The sequence below is a fragment of the Nymphaea colorata genome, chromosome 9, assembly GCF_008831285.2.
Source record: "Nymphaea colorata isolate Beijing-Zhang1983 chromosome 9, ASM883128v2, whole genome shotgun sequence".
NCBI classification, from domain to species: Eukaryota; Viridiplantae; Streptophyta; class Magnoliopsida; order Nymphaeales; family Nymphaeaceae; genus Nymphaea; species Nymphaea colorata.
Genome location: NC_045146.1, coordinates 12,929,192 through 12,952,849, shown reverse-complemented (window position 1 = coordinate 12,952,849; position 23,658 = coordinate 12,929,192). Strand labels below are relative to the sequence as shown.

The following is a 23,658-nucleotide window of genomic DNA, read 5'->3' as shown; positions in this document are numbered from 1 at the left end:
CCCAAACCAAAACTCTCTTGGATGTTCTTGGTAAAACCTCTTGACTGCATGGCGCCGATATGAAGGTCTATACTTGTAGCGTACACTTGTGTAACAATTACGGAACTTGAACCATCACTGCCCATGACGATATGGGCGCCTTTTCTTTTGGGCACAATCGGTTGTACCTGATCATAGCACACCACTATAACTCCCCAAGTCAGGAAAACAAGATCACAGAATTTCCAGCAAGAAAAGAATGAAAGAAATAGTAACGAGCCGACATTAAATTATGGTGAACTTGGTACAATGTAGCAGATTAGCAGCACAAAATAAACGCCCACCTTTGCAGCAAGATGCCACTATATCGGCCTCCACAATTACAAGGGGGAACACACCATGCTAAGTGGTTTCTCTTCCACAAGATACATCAAAATCCAGGACCAGAAAAGCAAATTTTCTGTTGACTGACCCTCTACAAAGGTTGAATACCACCCCATAATACGAGAATTAGGTGATCAGATGGGGAGGAAAAGGACTAGCTAAGGAGTTGGAGGATAAGTCGTAAAGCTATCTGCAAGGTGCAAATGATCTCATTTCTGCAGTAATACCATGTGTCGCCCCCTGTTTGTCAATTCAGTCCTCGTCCGAACTTTCATAAGCCAAACCTAGCAAGCTTTTGCCAGCCTCTTCCGGTTTCTTGTCACTCTGATCTTCTCTGTTGTGGGTGGGCAAGCCCTTGCCTGTTTCTTGGTCTAGATTCCCCTTTACCGCATCTTGAGTTGCAGAAGCTGGGCTCAATTGGTTTGTCTGCGTCCCGTTTGAGGGACTAGAGACCCTCTGCCGTTTTGGCTTGATTTCAACGATGCTCTTCAGAAGGTCCTGCTGTCTGGTTTCATACAGGCCACACAATTAACACCTACGAGAAAGTACTGATAGTAGAACTGGTTAAGTATTATAACTAAATAATCTGATTTCAAATCTCACCTGATCCCACTTTTAGGCTTCGGTTCTACACGTAAGGGCAATGGCAGTGATGCAGGTGTTGAATCTGCAAGACTAGCAGCCTTGTGTAGCTTAGTTAAAAGGAAACAACATTTCATATTCAAGGATATAAAAAAGATATGATCAAAAAGCTCATAAGGATATCTTAAAGGCAGCAAATGCTCTCTTTTCTGCACGTTGTAGAAGACGTTCAGCATCTTCCTCAGCTTCCATCTGCTCTTTTAGATAGAGCAGATCATCACTGTCCAAGGCTGCAGCAGAGACAATGTGAAATGCACTAGAAAATATTTAAAGGAAAAAAATATGAAGGGAGTGCCTGGGTGAAAAGGCAACTGGCCAGAGAACTATCCTCCATTCTCAGCCTCTACCGTATGATAATGGAAAGAAGCCTACGGAAAGGACAAAGGACTATCTTCGCTTAGCTTCTATTCTCTGATAATGGTAGGAAGCCTCATTTGATCCGTTAATGAAACTAGATGACTAAGGATGTTTATCTTGTAGTAATGGACATGAGGCAGCCAGACAAGAGCAGGTACATTCCCTTCCACTAAGTTTGTGGAAAATGATGGAAGTGATTGCTCCTCCTGAAGTCTTTCCTGTTTTCTTAGTTTGATTTGATGACATGACAAATCAAACTCATACTAAATTAAGGTGCCAGAAAGAAGAAAATACCGCCTCTCCCATGCAAATAACCGCCACGTTCTCCAGCAACCTCTTGCATCTAGTTATACCAAATGCCAATGGAGGACGCCAAAATCCCTGCCAGGGCATGTTATCAGTCTAAAATATAAAAAGTAAAAGAATCTATTGGAAGGGGAAAATATAATGCATAAATCATAAGGATGCTCCTAAGCTTATCCTAGACTTCTCAAGAATGTGCCATTCATGATACAAAAGACGGGAAAGAATGCTGCCAAATTAATACCCAAACAGGAAACCTAGGTGCATTTAATCAACTTATAAAAAATGTGCTGTTCATGATGTAAAAACACAGGAAAGAATGCTGCCAAATTGATACCAAAAGCAGGAAGGAAACCTAGGTGCATTTGATTCTTTCATTTTTAAAAGCAAACCTAGGCTAGGCCCCCCTGGTTTTCACCTAAACAACAGTTGAAGAATAGTCTATTGTCCATCTTAAGGCTATTATGTAATCCCCATGATTGACTTTGAGAACTGTCCAGAATGGACCCATAATCAATATTTAAACCACAATATCATATTCAAAGTAATACTCTAGATAATTAGAAAATGAATCACGCTTGCAGCTTACTGATTGCATGCTATGCCACTATAATTTCCCAATACCATTATCTGGTAAGTACTATTCATACTAACTGCTGACATCATTGGCACCTAGAAGATGGGCTTGTTCTAAAGGCAAAAAGCTTTAGGAAAATACATGAATGTCCTGCCAAGTAGCTCCATATTCTTCCAACTCAGTCCACTACATCAAAAATATAGGGACCCAGATTTTGGATGCATCTCAATGACCCTCCAAAGCATTGCAGGTCCTAACATGGTGAACTAGGTAGCAGCTCCTATCATGCATCAATTGATTGCCATGAGACTTCTTGGCATTTATGTAAGGTGTTCAACAGTGCTAATGTTGACTGCAGCATGTACTTGCTGCATGAAGTCTGAATGCTTGCTTGGGCAGCCACACCAAGTATGCCTACTCATACATTCAAGACTGTCAAAATATCTATAGCTTAGTGATATAGATGTGTGAACAATACATTGCAGGAGAGAATTGTGGAAACTTAAACCTAGCAATCCATCACTACTATTGAACATCTCCTCAACCGTTACTGCAACAATACAATCACAATCTCACCTGTGGCTTTGCTTTTTCACGTCAGAGAAGTTTGTATAGGATCTTGCCCAAAAAAAATATTCCACAGCATATTATTAAATTACAAAGCTGATTTATTTTAACATATATATTTTTTAAAATTTCAAATAAAACTTACCATTTTTAATAATTATATTGTTAAGTAAACCTTATTCCACATCCAACTGATACAAGTATTCATACGTATTTCACATTCATTTTTAACACTGCTAGACATTGGTTAACCAAAGATGTAGTGTGCCCTTGGATGAAACTCTTCAATGGTTTATAGAAAACAATAGAAAGTTTGAGTTCATATGTTTCCACAAGCAACCAATGATACACAAAGATACTGCTCTGGGGCATTTATTAGGAAATATTTAATGGTAGAGATAGTTAATAAAAACAGATTAGGAGTTGCAATGCGCCGTCAAATCACATTCGTATTTCTCGATGGAGAAGGATGTCACGTTCTGGAGCCGACTAGAATTGCAAATGTTGATGGAAGTCAGCTTCTTATTTATCGAAGCAAAAGGGTGTTGCAATCTGCAACCGACTAGCGTAATTATCTTCGATGAAAAAATCCAAATTGCAAAGAAATTGACGCCCTAACTGCATACAAATCTCATACTTCAACCAACCAACATCGAGGATGACGTTGAAGTGAATGAAACCTTATATTTACACTAAGCATCATCAATTACATCTTCTGTCCACCAACTATTAAACAATAAAAGAGACAAAGAAACTGGCAGCAATTGCTCAGACGAATTTGCCCGAGATGAAAAAAAGAGATTGATAAGAACTAGAATTTATGAACAACTAGGACAATCGACCTACGAAGAAGCTTCCCCTAGTATGAAAGAGATGACATCACTGCGGAAGAACGTGAAAAACAATACACAAATATCAATGAAGCTGAGGAGGATGATGGCAACAGAAGGTCGGATTCGCTAACCTTGGCAACCATCCTCTGGAAGGTGATATCCTCGTCATCGATCCTATCCTTTCCCTTCCCCCATTTCTTATCTGCCGCCGCGACGACCATCACAAAACCGACCGCCCTAAAAAATCAGTATCAACACGACACAAAGAAAAGGGGAAAGTCATGGGGAGTTCCTAGATAAGCACCTTTTGGGTCGCTCAGATTGGTGTACTCACGAACTTCTCTCCCCGCCATAGACACGAACCTTCACCGCCTCGCCTGCCCTTTCTGGATTGTTGTTGTTCTACGTGGATGAGGTACGAAGGAAACTTTACCGGAATGTAACCGGCGACGGCAAGCGTATAAGGCGAAGATCAAGAGAGAATAAATCGCCGAGATGGGAAGCAGAGGGGGAGAGAGGGAGGTCCGAAGCCAAAGCAAAGGGCGTCCCCCGCTCGAGCGCTAGGCGGTACATATGAACTCACCGGCAGGCTGCACGGGTCTAGGTGCAAACGGGTAAGATTTAGATCCGAATCACGTCTGACATCTATTTCTATTTCTTCGGTCGATCCAACGCTGGTGTCATATCAGATGTTTTGACTCCCAGACCACCAGCCCGATCCAACTTCTAGCCAGGACTCTGATCTTCATTCTCATAGCTTCAAAACCACCTCTCCATGCTGTTTATGCTTATTTACAGATGAAATTGTAGTGGAACTTCACATCAGCTTGGTTTTCTGTTCAAGATCGGAATTTAAGTGCAGTATAAACAATCTGTTATTCGAGTATAAATTCAAGTAGATACAATATCCTGCTAATCTTTTTGTGGTAACACGCAAACGCAACCCGAATTCGATCTCTTTGGGCCCCTTTGGCACATGAAACAGTTTGTAATTGCAAAGTGCCATAAACAGTCTTAAATCTTCATGCCTTGTGTATCCAAGGCTTCAAGCCCAACCATGACAATACGTCAGAACCCCCTTTTACCTATACCTGCTTCGTAAGTTTTACTTCTTGCTTTTCAATTAAGAGGACAATAATTACCAGAACGACCGACCCCTATGAGGAAAACGCCACAAAAATATCTGGCAACAAAATGACAGCGCCACCAGTTTTAGACGTTGCTTTGGTTAGAACTTAGAACTTCACTCGACAGTTCATGTGCTGTACCTTACTTTGATGCACCTTTCACTGCAATAAGAACACATCACAGTGTGCAACAACTCCATATACTACCGCCTACAATTCTGAAGTTTTATAGCACGTCGCAAACAAACGGAACACTTCCAAGATTACAGCAGATCATGTCAATGAATTTTCCACAGTAAAATAATTATTTTTCTTTTCAGACTGGTCATTTTCATAGCCTCTCTTGGAACCGAAATTATATCCCAAAAAGAAATGCAAAAAGAATGGTGCTCAACGAGCACATATGGTTATCGGATAAAAATGCCATAACCATACAAGATATCAAGGAATAGAGGACAATAGACCGTTTCAATTAGGACTCTTTGCACATGAGTACACAATCCTCCAAGAAACCAGTCAGCTGGGAACTATAGAGGCTTGGGTTATTGCGAAAGTGATCAACATGAGGAGAAAAGATGAAATTGCAAGCTCTAACGTTGTGTCCAGTCTTGCGCTGCTCATCTATGAAAGACTCCACTGATTTGGCTGGGATCACTCTGTCAGCTGTACTGTATATATACAGTTGCGGACATTTGGGCTGCTTCGAGGACAGTATGTCAAGTACATCTGAGAGCCTCCTGTAAATCCACACCCCAAAAAAAGGTTAGGCAATCCAAAACACGACGTACAATATTTTAGAGTAATTTCATGGTATGACGTTCCAGTGCATAAAAAGCCATCAGATAGGAGAGTTTTCATAAAGTTATAAACTAACCAAAAGCCTTTTTTCTCTTCAATTGAAATTTGTGAACTAGGTCATTCACAATGTTACAGATGAATTCTGACAATTTAGATTATCTAGTACTATTTTTTCGTATATGATTCTGGAGAACGTTATACGAGAGTGTAAAAGACAAGCTGACACTTCTCTCACTTTGCAGTGTACGGGTATTAAACAGTATACGGGTATTAAACGTGTACGGGTATTAAACAGCGAGGAAAAAAACGGATATAATACGGCAAAGTTCTATATCTCGAGAATAAAACGGGAAAAGTTCGGCAAATTTTTTAAAAAAATTAAACATTTAATACATCTTAAAAATTATAAAAAATGAAAACTAATAAAAAAAGGGCAAAAAAACGGGAAAAAAGGAGAAAAAACGTATAATACGGGTATTATACGGGTATTACACGTGTTTTTTGTTTTTTGACGTTCTTTTTTTTTAAAATGTGTTTTATTCAACAAAAGGAAAGTACTGAAAGACGACAGAGCCATCCAGAACTTCCCGGATGCCTCAGAACAAGATCAAAACAACTGCCTAGATCTAACCTAAGCTATAGAATTAGAAGCAGGACCAAGTTGATGCCAAGGGTTGTAAAAAGGATATTCAGAATCTAAGAACCAAAAGGCTTCAACAATTTTACAGTTGTTATTTTCAATATACACATTTACGATATAGTATGTTATATATATGATACGTTATGATACGGCATATAGGTCGGCGCAACCGATAAGCGTTACAGTATGTCTTTTACAACATTGAAAAGGCTCACTTCAGCAACCCTATGGCAATTATATAAACAGAAATTTTAGTTTATTATGCACGATAGATTCTCAATCTTTTAAAACATACATGACATCACACAAAATTCAAATTTATTAAAGGAAAACAAGTGTTCTTACTTGTTCACAGAAGGAAGATTCAGAACCACCTCAAAGAATTTTTCAAGAATAGCAAGCAAAGCTGCTTCAGTAACTGCTGGCTTGCGTTCACAAGCTAGTGTATTTGCATCCACTATAATCTCCACACCTCCTTCAACTGGCCTAATGGATCCTTTTGTGGCAACACTCTGTTTCTGCAAAATAGCAGCCGAAAACCCAGATGCCCAGACCTTCATCCAAAAAGAAAAGAATCAATAAACTTGGAAACTGTTAAAACTGCCTCATACAGTGGGAAGAAATGGGGAATGGAATGCAGCCAAAGATACTGATGTTTAATATGCTTTGAAATAAAGAAGCATCTAAGACAGCCATCTATCTTAAAGGAAAATAGAATACTGATAAATTTCTCATAAGGCCATGCTATGCAGGTAATCATATTGATAATATCGAATTCAACCTTCACACTACACACACATCACTACCTATCAAATATTAATTACAATTATTTGTCTCCCTCCTTACTTTATTATATATTTCTAGCTCTAAAAATCGTATTCCCAAATTATATCCAATGCCTATCTTTACTTCTCATTAGTTCTTAGCTCCCTCAACTTTCACCTTTCATGAAGCAGATCTATATAGACGTCATGGTTCAAGTCTCCACTTCATAAATCATGGTCTAGTATCTACAATTGGTTTGTGACCAATCCCCACATGGAAGTACTTGTATTTCTGAAGGAAGAACGTTACCTGACGACCTAAATATTTCTGTTTCTAAAGTATCTAAATGAAAACCTTAAGTCATGCATTTGTTGTATCTAAACAAGCATATTCTGGCCTACCATTAAAATAGGGCAGTATGCATGTCAAATGCATTCGTGTTCAATAATCAATAAATCACAACTTGAAACTGGAGGAAAGGAGCTTCCCAAGGAAGACAATGCAGAAATAACACTCATAAACCAAGAAATTGTCTGCAGCATAAGTTGAATTTCTGACCTGTGGGTCAGGAGCAGCGACAGGAGCAGAATCTACTATGCAACCTTTGATGTTCTCAATCATAGATTGATCCTGATGGGATAGCTTCTCAAGAATGACACCATACCTGTTAAAAGAAAAAAACAGCTGTCTCAGAATTTCTGGACTAGAAACTGTAAACAAAACTTCGGAGTGCAGGTCAATATGTCTACACACTTTAGAAATCTTCCAGTTTATGTGCCAGTATCTTGTTGGTAATGTTCCATTCATGACCTTCACCTAATTAAGGATGTGAATAACAGTGGACATAATTAACGATGTGGCCACATCTCCAGTTTTTAACATTAACCTGTAAATAAACCAACTATATACTTGGGAGACGTTTGATCATCACGACCAATCTGCTGGTTTCAGTTGAAATTGTAAAGTTCATGTACAAAGCATCTCATGCATTCGCAATTCACTAAAAGATGGAGTCTGAAACCCAAACATGAAAAAGTTGTCATGTTCATGAAACAAAATAGAACAGGAAAAATAAACTCACGTCAACCAGCCCGTATTGCTGAAGGTGTGGAAAATCAGTTTGTTCCCATCATCCTCCCCCATCCAATGAGCGAGATGGTTAACAAGCAGACCCAGGTGCTGTTCTGCTTTTCCACCAGGCGTATAACTGACAACATCACTCATAGGGAAGGTGAAAGTGACTGCATTAAAACCTCTGGAGGTATACCACTCTGCATATCTTTTAAGATGTTTCTGTTTTGCCCCCAACCAACCAAGCAACACAACTGTCGTCTTGGATGTGTCACCACAGCACTTTGGAACCCTTTCAATTCCACATGAACCAGATTGTGGGGAATGCCACTCATATAATACGTCCGAAGGACTGCCAGGAGAGGAAGTGGACTCACTGGATGGCAGAGATTTCTGAAGTTTCTTCACAGGGGTTAAATTGGCGGATTGATACAAAAGACCAAGCACAGCAGGAGAAGCAGAGGGTACGGAATATGGAGAAGAAGAACTAGGAAGCTTCATATCAAACACCTTTGACAACTGGGATCTCGGAAGATGAGAAATTGGTACTGGACAGGGAGCATCGGTAACAGAAGTAGGCACAAGAACTCTTGGTACTACAGATGAATGTGAACAGTTGAGAAGTGAAATATCTATTGATATGAATGATTTGGATGATGAACTGGAATTGGAGACTGGAGGTGATTCTCTTGGTAGAAAAGAATTAGTTAACTCAGTAGTCGAACTGTCATGGAACTTTACAGGAAACTTGTCATGAACATCTGCAGATACCGCTGCGACCGCAGCAGCGGCTGCAGCAGCGAAAGGTCTATGCAGAAGCCCGGTATAGGACCCCATCGTCAGAAATGAGACCGAACCTTGCCGCACCAATCAAGATAATTGCTTCAAGTACAGGAAACTCCAAGTATTCACAGGATTTTAATCGCAAATTTTGTACACCTGACAAAGCAAAGCAAGAAAATCATGAAAACGAACATGCCACATTCATTAAAATTCTTAGAACAACCAGCAGAAGTACATAACAAAAAATTGGTTCACAAAAAAAAAATGCAGAAATTCAACGAACACCCATCATTTTAAGGATTCCAACAAAGGTCCCAAAAGTTAAACAGCAGGCAACTGCAAAAGAATAAAAGATCGGAAATCTCAAGGTACAGGCGCACTCGGCAAGGCGGACATGGGAACGCTTATAACTGACGCGACCAACATTTGAATAAGATCCACTTGCGCCTCCACCAACAAAGAAAGCGAAAACCCACATCTTAGAAACAAGAAAAAGAACAAGAAACGGACAAGTTGGGGAGGGGCAATCTGCGTTCCGGCAAAAACAAAATCAAATTCACGCCGCAAAAATTCCGTTCCTCTACCGTCCAACCAAAAAATAAAAAATAAAAGACAACAAACCGATCAAAGTTGAGAACCTTGATTTCTTTCCCCGCTTACCTGCAAACGAAACCAATAAGGGAAAACCGGGAAGCTCCAAGAAGGAAGTCGACGACGGAAATCAAGATCAGGCTGTCATGGGAGAGCATGACAGCCTGACCATCTGAATAAGAAGTCGACGACTGGCGACGATACGGTCCGGCGGTCACCTCAATGCATGAACGCGGCGAGCGTCAAACAAAGTCCACACCTCTCCCGCTGCAGCCAAGGAAGATTATTCGATTTCGATTCCAACAAAGCAGTGGTCGACATTAGAGATTGGAATCCACCGCCCCTATTTCCGCTCCCAGAGAGAAACAGAGAGAGAGAGAGAGAGAGACGCCAGAGAAGACCCACACGGAAACGGAACCTCTTCCTGGAACCTCTCCGACTCTTCCTTGCCAAGGACCCGCTAATTTTATTCCAATAAAGAGGGGAAAGGAGGAGACGCGCGGCCTCACATTTGAGCCGCTGGTGGGGGCCCCTTCCACCTAAAACGCAGCCGAATTCGAAAGAATATACCGTCTCCAGATTCCTTGCGATAAGAAACATGTTAAACTAATTAGAGTCCATCTCCAAGTTGAGAATCCAGCGATCCTTTTTCTAGTTTTGGTACTCCAAATAATTTGATTTCCAATATGTATGGTAATAAATTTAATTACATTTAATAATAATAAATAAGAAAATTGATTGGTGATTCTATACCTAGCATATTTAATAAAAGGTTGATTGATTCATTGTAATTAACGGTAGAAAAAAAAAACAAAAAAGAAAATTGTGAACAAATGTTTATCATCTTTTGTTCATTATTTTTTTCTCAAATGCTCATTAAAATAAATTAAACTGCTCTTATAATGAACTAAAAGTGACTCTTGATAACTAAAATTATAATTATATATATTATTAAATATGATAGTAATGTAGGGCCTACTCTTTTTGAAATCTTTGACAAGGGTTTTTTTTTAAGGGTGAGTGGTTCATTTCAGCACTCACCCTCCCAATGTTCGACTCTTTGGGTTTTTACTTTTCACAAAGCATGCTTCGGAATATTTTACTGTTCAAAAATAAAACATACGTCTGTGACATACTCAAACCTGAATTATTAAAGAAACGAGACCACCTTGCCATCCAATACACTACCACATCTAGAAGTGCATCTAATCAATCAAATATCCTTCAATTGTCAAATAGAATTATACGAATCATACTTTCATACAATATCTTAATTATCTTAATTTAATTACATGTAATGATTAATAAATTTAGTTTTATTTTGGATCTACACGTGTCGAATCTCAGCAACAACTTCTTAACGTCCGCCTCATAAAATAGAAAAGTTCAAAGGGCACGTTTGAACAAACTTCATTATAACGTTTGGAACGTTCCCACGCATTGACGCTTCAAACTTTTATCGTGAGTTGTAAGTCAAACTCGTATGATGGTCAAGAAGGTGAGTTCTCTCGCAGATCTAACAGGAAATTGTGATGTTGTAAGAATCGTTCCTGACTCGGCTTAGGAACCTTAAGAAAATAATGTGTATCGGTGATACATAAGGTCAAATATCATTATATATATAAAAAAGCTAAAACAATGCAGATTAACTTTTTAAGAAACATATAAGCTGATAGATTGATTTTTTTTTTTTTTTAAGGGAGCCACATCGATCCCCAAGGGACTTCCACAAGTTGCCGTTATTTTTAAACTAACCTGAAGCAGGAAGATCCAAAAGGAATAGTGATTTTCTTTTAGCTTGTCAAGTTTACTAAGTCTGCTCAATTAAAATCGCAGGTTCTTGTTCACACTATCAGATTTTTATTCTTGTTTCTTCATTATCGGCTTTTTTTTTTCCTATAACTATTTGATCTTTGTTATTATGATTGTGCCTTTGAATGTATTTTCATTTTAGGTCCAGTATTGACTATAATTTCCAGTAAAATATTTACCATTTTTATTTTCTCTGTATATGCCTCACTTTTGTTGACATGTTAAATAGAGTTAAAATATGATGATGAAAATAGGCCTATATTCGTTGATTGCAAGCAAAACAGAGGCTCATATTAGCAAAATCAGAATCCAAGGCTCATATTTGGGTTTACGGCCAAAGTTCTGTCCTCTAAATGAAAATTTATCAATGTCCTGTTTTAGCCCACCATACAATGGAGGGAAAGCATCCAAGGTGCCCTTGTTGATAATGGAGCTTCAACTCTCTCTCTCTCTCTCTCTCTCTCTCTATATATATATATATATATATATATATATATATATATATATATATATATATATATATATATATATATATATTTATTTATTTATTTATTTATTCACGTGTGTGTGTATGGGTCCACATGCTTACACTATTGTTGGACGTGGAAGGCCAGTCTTTCTCAGTGCTCACGATAAAGAGCAAATGGAAAAGTAAAACCTTTCTTCTATATGACCATCTAAAACTTGGCCAAGCATATCAACCAGCCAGTCGCTTGTTATTATGACACTGAATTTTGACGAGATTAGCGGCAATTTCTCGTGCTTACTATGCCTGATGATTCAATTGTGTGTTTACTTGAGGGGTTTAGTTTTCCTTCACGGGAAATAGAGAATGGAAGATAATGCCATATATGCCATACTTTCATTAGAACTCTAGGAATGCTTTGATGCATGGCTACATCAAAGAACAACTTTGTACCATAGCCATGGTGCTGCTAGTGCATTTCTGCATTAATCTGCCAACAAGCAGTAGTTTGTGATAATATAGGCTAAATGTATGAAGTTTTAGATCTTCATTTGAAATTATTGCAGAGAAACAGATGACTCTGAGAAAATCCGCTTCCGTAAAAGGGATGGCAACCACAAAGAAGAATGAAATAACGAGAGAAAGAAACGCAGTGCAATATGACATGTGAAGATATATGGACGATTAGTATTTCTATCTTTTGAATGTACAATGTATCGTCAGATTAGCTGTTATTCACAGTTACAAGTTTTGAGAACAAGCTGCACAGCTCTGTGAGGGCTAGATTGAACCAAGACCGCTGCCAGAACCAAATGTCAGCTGAAGGTAATTGACTTTCTGCGAAGCTGCAGCTTACCAACAGAATGGGTTCTGCAAAAAGAAAAAATTTGGTTGACGTCATCATAGTGAACAAGAAAATTTTAAGTTGTTGAAACACAATCAAATCATTTTCAAAGTACATCACATGCTTTTCAACCTAGAATAGGAGAAAAAGTTTCATCACTAGATGGAGTCATATACAGTCAAGTAGCAGAAAGAACAAAAAAGAAAAAACATAAAGCAGTGTTCTTGAACAAAAAAGAAAAAACATAAAGCAGTGTTCTTCCCAGTGTTGTCATTGTTGCATGGCAATACACATCGTACCATTTCGTTGCATCAACAGTGTTGAACGAATGCTGGTCTAGAAAAGTAACTTTTGATTTCTTAACAAATCTAGCTAAATAAGGGTTAGCTAAAATAGAAGAAATAGGTAATAGGTTGACATGGGCTAATGTGTATCAGTGATATGCCATATGAGTCAGCAAGCTAATATGGTGCTGACACCAATTCTGATAACACTGGTTCTTCTTAGGTAAAACTATTGGATAGAAAAGAAAAAAGTGCATTGAGACAAAAAAGAATCACATAAAATTGCAGTAGTAGTCCAAACAATAAAATTCACTTAAAGTTGGACTCAACCTTCGGCCTTTCAGTCTTATGCTTCTGTGCTCTGTGGTGTTCCACAGATTACGACCGGAAGGACTGTCAGCTGTTAGAAAGGAATACTAACTGACACCATTCTAATGGTTCAGAGAAACACTCACTGGCACCATTCTAATGGTTCAGAGACTTTGGCATCATTGACTCAGACCACTTCACAACATTCTTCCATGGAAAAAAAGGTAAATTTCCAGACAAGGATGCCTGATGTTCTATGTAAATAAAATCCAACCAATCAAAGACAGATCAAAATTTATGTAAATATCGAGCATGGTTCTCACTATGTAATACATTGCCTTTGATATGGACAGCACAGTAAAGAGCATACCCTTGAGTTCTTTTTCTTTTTCTTCTTCTCAATATATGCAAGTAGCTCCTCTTGTTGCTGAAGAGCTTCTTGAAGAGCCTATAAAACACATGAATGTCTATGAGTATCCAGAAATCGAATATAGGGAGATCTCGAAGGATACAGGTCAGAGAAAAAAACAATATGATGCAATTGCTGAACAAAAAATTTGATAACATCTGAAGAGATACACAAAACTAGGGATTCAAATGGTTTAGTCATCGTTTTGGTACTTTTCTTTTCCCCAATGTACAGCGTACAATCTTATTTATTTAGCTGATCCATTTCTAAATTCATATGCACTTCATGAAAGCAAATGAATAATGCATAAACATACAATCATACGAATATCTAAACCTCACCTCAATACTTTCAGCAATATGCAACCTTAAATATTAACAACTTCTGAAAGTGTTAACTTTTAAGGCATTTATTTCACTTACAGAGCATAACAAATAATTGCATAAACACCATTAATTAATAGAAGTTATGTTACTTATATGTTCATGTCAACAGATAGTTCAGAAATAATAATAAATTGTTCAGATTTTAATCTTGCATAAAAATTTGATGCCTTGTACGTGGATTATTCTCATGTATAAAAAACAATAGGACAATGATTGGACTAAAACTAGAGGAGTTATTAAGCATTCTATCCAACTGAAAGCAGAACCCCAAACTAACTAGATTGTGTGAGACAATGATCATTCCATCTCTCAAGTTAGGACTTGGGATAAAATGATACAACATCTCAACCCAAATATGAACTTAGTTTTGACCTCGTCCAATGCATTAGGATGGTCAATCTTAAGTGTGAAGCTGATCTAGTGCATTATAAACTACAGAGCTATCATGAAAGAACAGCATGGTACATGGGGTACATGAACCCCTTAATGCAATGTTTGCAGGTGTTGCGTCCATTTTACCTTCTTAGCTTCCAGAATTTCTGTCTCCAGAGTACTGACACGTTGTACTGTAGCATTGAGAAGCTCCTCCTTATCAAATGACATCTCTGAGGGTTTCATACTGGCAGTCACAACCTTCTCTTCCAAGTCATTAAGGCGTTTCATAACAGATGCATACTCAGAAGCAGAAACAACAGGAGCTGCCAAGGAATGATAAGCTCCTTCATCTTTCATCACCGAGTTAGCACAGTAAGTAGGACTGCTGTAATCCATTGGTGCTTCAGTGAGTTTCTTTGGCATTGAGCGTGGGAATCCAATAATTCCCGTGACAATGGACATGACCCCTGCAAGTATCTGTGTGCTTTTTCCTTCTGGACAAACACGGGAATCAGAAGAAAGGGTTCCTGTTTTGGGTGGCAAGTACTGAGCTTAAGCCAGTTCCACTAATATTAATATCAGTGACACAGGATGAAGAAAGTTATGTGCTTGAAACTTGAATGCATCAATACACTTTATCAATTTTCACTTAAATTCTAGGAAAGTTAGCAGATAAAGAATGTCCAACAAATACGAAAAAAAGAACAACCTTAAGAGTAACCAACATAATTTTTTCACCTAACAGACATTCAAGATTTCTGCCAAAGAGAGAAGATACCAGATACATCTTCAGAGTTTTGATTCAAAATTGCTAGGTAGGGCACAATCATTTAAGAATGGTGAGGCAACATGATGCAGGTGTGAGGATCCAAGTTTTGGCCAAATATGATTAAGAGACAGGCAGTATCATAATTTTATTTTGTGGAACTATGGATTGACTATGTTATAACCGAGTTAGAGAAAGAGACACTGAGAAGTAATGAAATGTTAATAGATCATGGAAAAATTCCCACTTTCATGGTAAGTTATTTGATGTATGAGAAGGGCTTGGCTGGAGCTGTTCACTTTCATGTACATGTACATGTCCTTTCTCTTATATGTTTGTCTAGTGCACTTTGATGCAGCATTACATTCTTATATGTTTTGACAATTAAGTTGGATTCTGAGTTAATCAAACATGGGAAACTGGGGTGACATAAATTTTGATAGGATAGGTTCATGCATCATATATGGAACTTGTGTTGCTGTAAGCCAACTCCCTTTTTATCTTCTACGTGCATGGATGTATCAATGATCTTATATTTTTATGTATCAACTCTATATATGACCATTGCTATATACCAGCTAATTTGGTTTCCATTTGCCTTAGAGTAAAATATATTTTTACATGTGTATTTATGTAGATCACCAAAAGTATGCATGTTATTATTAAGTTTGGATAGATTACCAATCTGTTTTACGAATCCCACAACACACACAAGAACATTGTAAAAGCAAAAGCTTTTGTACCTTTAGAAATTATAGGAACTTGATATGTAGATTTCCCATCTGAAGCTTCTTTTTTCCAACTACAATCAACAGTCTTATCAACCATTGGGATGTCATCATCATCATCGCAGGTGTCTTTCAGATTTGCTTTGCCAATTTGAGCCTGTAAAATTTTATGCAAACTCAGGGATGAAAGGGGAAAAAGAAGAGTCATCATTACAAGATCCGAGATCTCAGGAGATGGAAAAGTCAATGTCCACAAATGGAAGAAAAATTTGAATACCATCCCACCAAAAGCGTTTGCCTTACATGACTTATTTTTTCTTTCACTCAACCAATTCATCCATGATTAAAGCAAAGTAAAACAGTTTGGTTGACAAAGAAAAGAGACATGTTGAAACACCACCTGAGATTTACACAACTGGGGAAGAAAAATAGCTGAACTGGAATTATTTACCATCTAGACAGGCTGGGCCACCTGGGATGCCCAAGTGAAAAAATGTCATAAAATTCTTTTCTTCTTCTTTTGTTTAATTATACTCTGCATGGACTATTATCATAGTAATATGAAGTCTGAATTTGAGGTCCTTAGATTGCTTTGCATGGTCTGACAGTGAATTGCCATAGCTGATATGTCTGTGTGTGGAGGGGATGGGTCCCTTGGGATGCATTTTGGTAGGTCTCCCTTTAGGACCCTCCCAAAAATATAGTTTTTGTGTTGCTTTATGGACATAAACTGTTAGTTCTGGCGGGCATGGGTGGTGGGCCTTCAAAAAGGAGTATGTGGCGCCTAGGTGAAAGAATAGATAGGACTTAGACAGGCCAAGAACAGAATGAAAGAGAAAAAAGAGGAGGTGGAGGAAGAACAAGAACAAGAACAAGAAGAAGAAAAATGGAAAAAGCAATCATAATTGGCCTGAATCAGCTGATTCAAATTGAAGTGGACTTTTTTGCTTTTTTTTTATTAATACAGGATCCAATGGAAGGAGGACATATGGCCTGTTTCATGTTTTTTATAATTTTCAATTACTTTCTTGTTTTTTTGCTGTCAGTTCTTTTACATAAAGAACATATATTTTAAAATTGATCCAATTCAACTGTGTTTTAATTCTGATCTGATTCAGCCAATTCTCTGAATCTTTTTGCTCAGGAACCAATTTTAACAACATTGATATGAAAAGCTTACTGCTTCATGAATAGGAGATAAACTGGGATGCTCTATAAACTCCCTTGCAATCCGTGGAGATTGCATGTCCTCAGCTTCACGCAGTGATTCCCCACAAAGTGAATCAAAGCCCTTGCATGATATGAAGGAAAAAACTGTCAGTATAGAAACTTATGCAAATAAAATATACATATATACAGGTCAAGTGGGCAGAAAAATATACATGATGAAGACAACAAAAAACAGAAAATATAGGTTATAAAGAAAGCTGTTGCTAAAGACTGAAAACCTTGGGATAGGTGTTATCAGTTTGAGAAATAATCTTCACATCACTGCCTGAGATGGTGAAAATTTTTCTGGCACATTTAGCTTCTCCATTAACCATCTGCAATAAAATTCAGAAAATAAGAGCTCGAAATTGTGCAGTTAAAACGTATTTTTTAAATTTTCATAAGGGAAACAAATCACAACCTTCATTGTTTCAGGATCATTCCATGGGCCTTTGTCTGAATTAAGGCAACCACCATGATCTGCACAAGTGCAAGTCCCTCCCAGAAATTTTGGCAATTCACTAATGTAAACCCAGAAAAAGATATGAGCACCAAAACATTTTTTACAAGCAAACATAAAGAGAACTTATAGAGCTCCTCTTATTTCATGCTGGGGTTGTTTATGCATCATGTTCCTCAATTTGTTCAGAAAAGACAAGTACATATGCAAATACTGTGTTAATGTATGCATTAAAGTAATTATGCAAAATGTCAAAATAATATTTTCAAGTAATGGGTCGCTCTAACTATTCGAAGCTCACACCATAAGATGTAGAAATAAAACCAGAAATTGAAGGGTACCTGGAATCAATTACTTCAAGCAACTTGTCCTGATACTTATTTCCAAGGACCTGAGTGAAAGAGGGATATGTAAGCCATAAACCACAAATCTGTTAACCCATAATGCTCACAAGTCTACTTATGTATTACGTGGATCTTAGCAGTAGTTTTGGGGTCGAGGAAAGTCTTCACAGTGTTCCAAAGAAGCCTAAACCCAGAACCTGCATTTATGATGAACATCTGGCACAGCGTCTGCAATACAGAAATAAGGTACCCCATAAAATTATTTGGATCCTAAGTTACAATAGAAAACCATATGCACTTTGATAAGAACCACAAAGAAAGAAAATGGTAGTACCTCAGGGTAGTTATCACCATCAATCTTCTGGAGCTGCATTACAAGTTCTCTAGCAGCCTTGTTGAAATTCTTCAGACCCTAAAGGACATCTCACTTCAATAACTAAGTCATGTTGCGATAGACATGTGGAGGGAGGAAAGGTGGGGGGGGGGGGGGGAGAGAGAGAGAGAGAGAGAGAGAGAGAGAGAGAGAGAGTACCACGCCCTGTACATCTAAGATTGTTGTGCTTGTGTCGATATGTTTTTTTGCTGCTATAGAGCAAGCAGGAAACTTAATGGCAAAGGTTTTCTCAAACTCTTGCACATGATACTTTATATAACGCTCCATATTTGTTGCTTGCATCAACTTATTAGCATCCACCTTCCCCAGTTGCTCTATGTAAACAGGTCTCCCTTCTTTATCAACGCCATGATGACCTTGGGGGTAGTACTTCTTCACCTCGTCAACTTCTTTAAAATCAAAATCCTACCAGACGTGGGAAAAAAAATTGAATGCAAAACTTGAAAATTAGAAAAAGAAAAAAAATCTAGAAAACATTTGGCTGAATTTAATTAATGTCAATCCCTCTGCCTCTAATATTCACAACTGTAATATGGATGGGATTGCAAACAACTTACACAACAAAGTGAGATTCTAAAATATATATATATATATATATATAAATCCAAAGATAGCACATACTTACGAAGTTATGATACACAAATAGAAACTCAATAGCGGAATGGGGCAAACATCATCCAAGGATCACAACTTCATCTTTACAAGGAAGGGTATTGAGGCAATCAATTTACCACCACTTAAACTTCTTAGGAAAACATCAAAAGATAATGATCACCTTTACAAGGGAAGGTGTTGATGTAACCAATTTACAAATTTTTATTCATTTCACCACTCAAACTTTTTCTTGCCTTGAATAATAGTGCATTCATAAATTTATGATATTTCTTTTCCAAACTTATGTTCTAAATGTGTTGGAATGACTTAAACGGACGACCGTGACTTCACCTTACAAGAAAAGGTGTTGGGCCAATCAATTTACAAAGTTGTATTAGTTCTGCCACTCAAACTTCTTAGTGGCTGCACTGAAATAATAGTGCATTCAAAAGTTATTGATATTTCTTTACAAGCTTATGTTCTAACATGTTGTAACAACTTTAACATATATAATGGCAAGACATCTGTGTAAATTTCTTATGTTAGCATGGAAACAGTGTGTAGCTATGGTCCTAGTCGTAACAGAGAAAAGATTTTATCACATGTAGAAATTTGCAGATAGGCCTATGGAAAATGACTAAGGAATGCAGACCTAGCACAGTGACATCCCTTAAATGAGTGACTTAAGATAATTCAAAAACTGAAATCAAATAGATAAGAATATCTAAATCAGATAGAAAACTATTCCGAAGAAAATGAACTCATTTCTATCTATACATACCTCCATAATAGTGTCAGCACCAAATTCTTTCCTCCAGTTGATCATATCTGCCCACATTTGTTTTGATTTCTCAATGTCAAATTTTCTTGCTTTCAGAAACCTATAGTGCCAATGAATTGGTTTGCATTAGTAAGACAAATTTGTAGCATAAAATATCACTTAACAGTATCAAGATACAAGATCAAAGGCTTCATCGTCCACACTTTTATATGAAATAGATAAATTCTTAACATTACTCTCAAATGAGTGAAAAAAAAAAAAAAACATGTTATGTACCATCTCATTCGTGGATGCTCTTAAAAAGTGAATACACCCCCCTATTGTGCCTGCATGTGTACCCATAAGCCATAGCTACACTAACAAGCATATACAATTTTTTTAAAGCTTCAATCTATATGCATATACAATTTACAGAATATATGGATACATGAAAAAGAGAAACACATGAAACATTCATGTGACATGCACATCTTAAAAGGCCTTTCCAGTTAAGTTGATAAAAGAAGAAAGGAATTTAACCTTAGCAGCATGTGGTAATCATCATGCCTCGTGGGTAATAGCTCCTCTAGAATAAGTGCTTGGCGAAATGCATCTACTACTTGCAATTCCTCTGCATCTCGTACATCTTCAATGGAAATAGAAGCTACTCTACTGCTCCTCCTACTTCTTTTTGTTAAAGAATTTCTCAACTTTGTAGAAGCACTCATTGCTGCCTTTTTCAACGATCCCATCCTAGCCTTTTTCTCATCTTCCGAGTATTCAGCTTCCAACCTTTTCTCTTGCTTTTCTTCACAGAGCGGGGATGCATCATGACCTTTAAAACAACAACCGGCACTTTAAGGCAACATGAATACACAAAAATCAAAATAGAAAAGAAACAACTTCCATATTATTTCATGATTGTGGTACTAGAAGCTGTTAATTCCTAAAGAGGGGAAAATTTTTCAGCTATATGAGAAAATTATAAATGAATTATGTGAATATTTAGAAATGAAGCAAATGTCGATTGCAATAATTATTGCAACGATAATGGACATGTACTTCAAGCTATAAGCTCAGACTTGTAATTGTTCATCCATCTGAAGAGGACGCACTTATTTACATAAAGGAAAACGAAATATTTTGGGACTCAATAATCCTTTACGCGGAAAAGAACTTACCCTGAAAAAATTAACCTGCATTTTCATTATATCAACTCTCCACTATTTATATTTTTTAATATATAGTTATGTACTAAGATTCATTGTAGCAACTCTCCACTATTTGTACTTGCTAATACATACTAAGATTCACAGTTATCCACAGAAAGTATATCACCATACTTGAAGTACATTTATTCCTAAATTTGCAACATTTTTGCACCTAGGCAGAATTCATTATCCCCCACATCACGGATACAAATATGTTGCTTCTTTCTTTACCTATCAAATTGGATATTTGTTCAAACCTAAAAGATGACATTCCTAACCACTGGCTTGCTTCCATTGCATCTCCCCAGCTTCTAGTTGGGAAACTTGGAAATCCAAATGCACCACGGTGCCAGCAGGAGAAGTACAAAAGAAAACTAACGTTCCCGAGAAAAGCACAACAATGACGTCAACATTGTATATGACTGCATTAGCTACACTTGCTGCTTAAATTCATTTATAATATTTCAAAGCCAGAGAACGATAGATAATATCAACGAAAATTACCAGGTTTCTTCACGATCTCGCTCATGGTTGCAACAGGTAAGTTTCCAGACTTACGAGACATAGGCAGGGCTTTCAAAAGGAAGCCCCCCTGCATTTTCCCCAACAAAGGCAAAAGGATACATCATGAGAAACTGCCTAATTCAATTGGAAGAGAGAGAGAGAGAGATAGCTGATGCATTGCCTATCAATCTTCAGCCAAAAGCTCAAGAAAAAGCAAGACAAAATCACATACCCGAAAAGACAAACAACTAAACAGAACAAGAGAAAACAAAAGTAGAACTAGAGGAGAAAAATGAACTCAAGTTCAAGAAATTGGAATACAAGAAAAATTTATGCATGAATACCAGCCCCTTCGGAGAGAGAGAAAGAGATCACCACCTTTGAGCAGCGATACGGGTAGAGAAAAGACGGAGCTGAGTATATCTAATGCATCGACGGGAGGCGAGAGATGGAGAAAAGAATTCTAAAATTGCATGTTGAGGAGGCGGCAGTGAGGGAAACAGCCCCATATGGTGGGTAGAGGCGTTGGAAGGCAGCGAAGCCTGCCGATACGTGCGCCACTCCAACCAAGTTGGCGAGCGCCTTCAAACGCCTCCCGTTTATTGACCAAAATACCCCCAACGTTTTTTTTTCTCTAACAAGACTGCTGGCGCCACCTGACCTGCCTCCGTTGCCTCATTGCCTCGACAACCCCCATGAAAACGAGCATTTTAACTTACTGCCCTATTTTTTTTTCTTATACGCTCTTCGCGGCTTTTTGTGGAAATCTTTTGAAAGAAACTTGAGTTTGAAGCTATGTGATATTGAAAGGCATGAAGGTTTATTCTTCTCGGCATTGTTCTTTTTTAAGTTTAAAAGCGCTTTTCACATTGTACGTGCAAAGGGCATTACAGCCAATCTTTCTCTCCCTTTTTTTTTTCAATCTTAGCTGCATTTTAGCAAGAGTTGGAGGAATATGATACTTATTTAACAGTTATCATTGAAAGTGAGGCCTACTAGAGAAAAAAATGAGCAATATGAGGCTCGTAGTTGAAATTATAACAGACAAAGAGAAAACCCTACGTGCAAATTTCCCGAAATAACACAACCATATAGGTGGGGATGGAAGGTTTACGGTTGTAACAAGCGTTAGTACTTAGTATCTCTCACTTAATTATGCATGCTCCATGCAATTAATTACCTCTTTATTGCATATGGGCATATGGAAAACTGATGATGATAGTCTTAAGTCTTAACGATTCATTCAACATTTTATTATGAGAAAATAAAGAAAGGGGAAATCTTAATTTTACCTTGAGAAAAATTCAGAGAAGCCAATGACTATAGTTTATGCTTGTTTAGGGGCATTTGGATGACTTTCAAAAATTCAACTTTGTGGGAACTTGGTGGTTTATGAAAGCTAACTTTTTAATGAGTTTTGAAAGCTTGGTTTATGTATCTGATTAATATAACAAAACCAAGCTTTCGCTGAAAAATCTTGGAGAGGCCAAGTTTTTTAAAGCTTGGCTTTGTGAAAACTGGGTTTTAGTGAAACCTAATTTCCGCAACACCCTAATCCTGGTTTTGAGTTATCATTCAAGCGCTCTCTTGGAGTTTTAAAATTACAAAGAGTCGTTTGGATGCACCACAAAGGAGGGCTCAGCACTTTACTTTTAACAAGCTGATTGACAAAGCAATACACAATAATATCCTCGGCTGCGAGAGTCCACGGAAAACTTTAAGTGAAATAAATGGTCGTAAATATCCTTGTGCATTGCACCAGGCCGTGGGTCGTTAATGTTTCCGGTCGCACTATCCAAGTCGGGTGATCTTGTTTCTGAAAATGGATATCCTCTTGGACGCGCTTATATACAGAAGAAGACGGAGGGATAAAGATGGGGACGCGGGAAAGCACCAGAAGATTTCCCAGCGCTGGTGAAGGTGATGATGGCAGCACCAAGAACAGATCTCGCGCCCGCCGCATTGGGTTTCTGCTAAATCATGTTAACAACAGCGTCTCAAAGCCTCGCTCTTGTCGTCCGGCAACTGGGTATGAAGCTCAGAAACGAAGTATGCCTCGGCTCGTCTTTTCTATAAAGTGACTGGCTCCTCCTCATCTTATTTTTTGCTAAATCTTTGTGGATTCCAGTAGGTTCTAAATTGGTGTCCTGGGTATTTCTTCTTAGTGTTGAATCTGCACAAATTTCTTGGCATGTCAAGTGGGGAGATTGGGTTCTGATGGTAAGTTGGTCTGTTGGTATGATGTTGAGGAGTTTCTCGTGTCCGCCGTTCTTCTTCCCTTCTATCATTTGTAGATCGGATGACTGTTGGATTGAACTTCTATTGAAGAAAAGAAAAAACATATTGATGGATCTAGAAAGAACCTACTGAGACTATCGGATTGGAG

General features: G+C 37.8%; 3 protein-coding genes across 8 annotated transcripts; all 3 read right to left on the bottom strand.

Moving 5' to 3' along the window:
* Positions 1-239: 239 nt before the first annotated feature.
* LOC116261525 (uncharacterized) lies at positions 240-4,086 on the bottom strand. Its single transcript, XM_031640324.2, has 6 exons — positions 3,947-4,086; positions 3,774-3,844; positions 1,657-1,705; positions 1,129-1,235; positions 967-1,049; positions 240-868 (listed from the first exon to the last, which is right to left on the bottom strand). The coding sequence occupies exons 1-6, from the start codon at positions 3,993-3,995 to the stop codon at positions 616-618; spliced, it is 612 nt and encodes a 203-aa protein (XP_031496184.1). The 5' UTR covers positions 3,996-4,086; the 3' UTR covers positions 240-615.
* On the bottom strand, positions 240-9,883 carry LOC116261524 (uncharacterized). Of its 4 annotated transcripts, none has more exons than XM_050079421.1 (9): positions 9,487-9,883; positions 8,054-8,982; positions 7,531-7,636; positions 6,553-6,761; positions 3,947-5,506; positions 3,774-3,879; positions 1,657-1,743; positions 967-1,235; positions 240-868 (listed from the first exon to the last, which is right to left on the bottom strand). In XM_050079421.1, the coding sequence occupies exons 2-5, from the start codon at positions 8,878-8,880 to the stop codon at positions 5,242-5,244; spliced, it is 1,407 nt and encodes a 468-aa protein (XP_049935378.1). In that variant the 5' UTR covers positions 8,881-8,982; positions 9,487-9,883; the 3' UTR covers positions 240-868; positions 967-1,235; positions 1,657-1,743; positions 3,774-3,879; positions 3,947-5,241. The 4 variants fall into 4 exon arrangements, with proteins under 4 accessions (XP_049935378.1, XP_049935377.1, XP_049935375.1 ...); XM_050079420.1 differs by having other exon boundaries at positions 1,657-1,705; XM_050079418.1 differs by having other exon boundaries at positions 3,774-3,844.
* Positions 9,884-12,368: 2,485 nt separating this feature from the next.
* Positions 12,369-21,827, bottom strand: LOC116261523 (phosphatidylinositol/phosphatidylcholine transfer protein SFH12-like). Of its 3 annotated transcripts, none has more exons than XM_050079417.1 (15): positions 21,651-21,827; positions 21,273-21,360; positions 20,098-20,392; positions 19,579-19,678; positions 18,342-18,608; positions 18,144-18,221; positions 17,936-18,037; positions 17,807-17,856; positions 17,427-17,526; positions 17,245-17,340; positions 16,977-17,087; positions 15,812-15,953; positions 14,447-14,796; positions 13,503-13,580; positions 12,369-12,565 (listed from the first exon to the last, which is right to left on the bottom strand). In XM_050079417.1, exons 2-15 carry the CDS (start codon positions 21,331-21,333, stop codon positions 12,548-12,550), a joined length of 1,848 nt encoding a protein of 615 aa, XP_049935374.1. In that variant the 5' UTR covers positions 21,334-21,360; positions 21,651-21,827; the 3' UTR covers positions 12,369-12,547. The 3 variants fall into 3 exon arrangements, with proteins under 3 accessions (XP_049935374.1, XP_031496180.1, XP_031496179.1); XM_031640320.1 differs by having other exon boundaries at positions 14,447-14,829; positions 21,651-21,826; XM_031640319.1 differs by having other exon boundaries at positions 14,447-14,829; positions 21,617-21,655.
* Between the last annotated feature and the right edge of the window lie 1,831 nt (positions 21,828-23,658).

What these genes read in the sequence shown, in the direction of transcription:
- LOC116261525 (XM_031640324.2), bottom strand. Translation starts at nt 3,995, where the DNA reads ATGGCGGGGAGAGAAGTTCGTGAGTACACCAATCTGAGCGACCCAAAA. An exon ending in CAATCTGAGCGACCCAAAAG is followed by an intron (nt 3,845 to 3,946) that starts GTGCTTATCTAG and finishes TCGCGGCGGCAG; the next exon opens with ATAAGAAATGGGGGAAGGGA. An exon ending in AAGCCTAAAAGTGGGATCAG is followed by an intron (nt 869 to 966) that starts GTGAGATTTGAA and finishes GTATGAAACCAG; the next exon opens with ACAGCAGGACCTTCTGAAGA.
- LOC116261524 (XM_050079421.1), bottom strand. Translation starts at nt 8,880, where the DNA reads ATGGGGTCCTATACCGGGCTTCTGCATAGACCTTTCGCTGCTGCAGCC. An exon ending in TCGCTGCTCCTGACCCACAG is followed by an intron (nt 6,762 to 7,530) that starts GTCAGAAATTCA and finishes TTTTGGATGAAG; the next exon opens with GTCTGGGCATCTGGGTTTTC. An exon ending in AATCTTCCTTCTGTGAACAA is followed by an intron (nt 5,507 to 6,552) that starts GTAAGAACACTT and finishes GTGGATTTACAG; the next exon opens with GAGGCTCTCAGATGTACTTG.
- LOC116261523 (XM_031640320.1), bottom strand. Translation starts at nt 21,333, where the DNA reads ATGTCTCGTAAGTCTGGAAACTTACCTGTTGCAACCATGAGCGAGATC. An exon ending in ATGGTGATAACTACCCTGAG is followed by an intron (nt 18,038 to 18,143) that starts GTACTACCATTT and finishes TCTGTATTGCAG; the next exon opens with ACGCTGTGCCAGATGTTCAT. An exon ending in TATCTCCTATTCATGAAGCA is followed by an intron (nt 15,954 to 16,976) that starts GTAAGCTTTTCA and finishes AAAATTTTACAG; the next exon opens with GCTCAAATTGGCAAAGCAAA.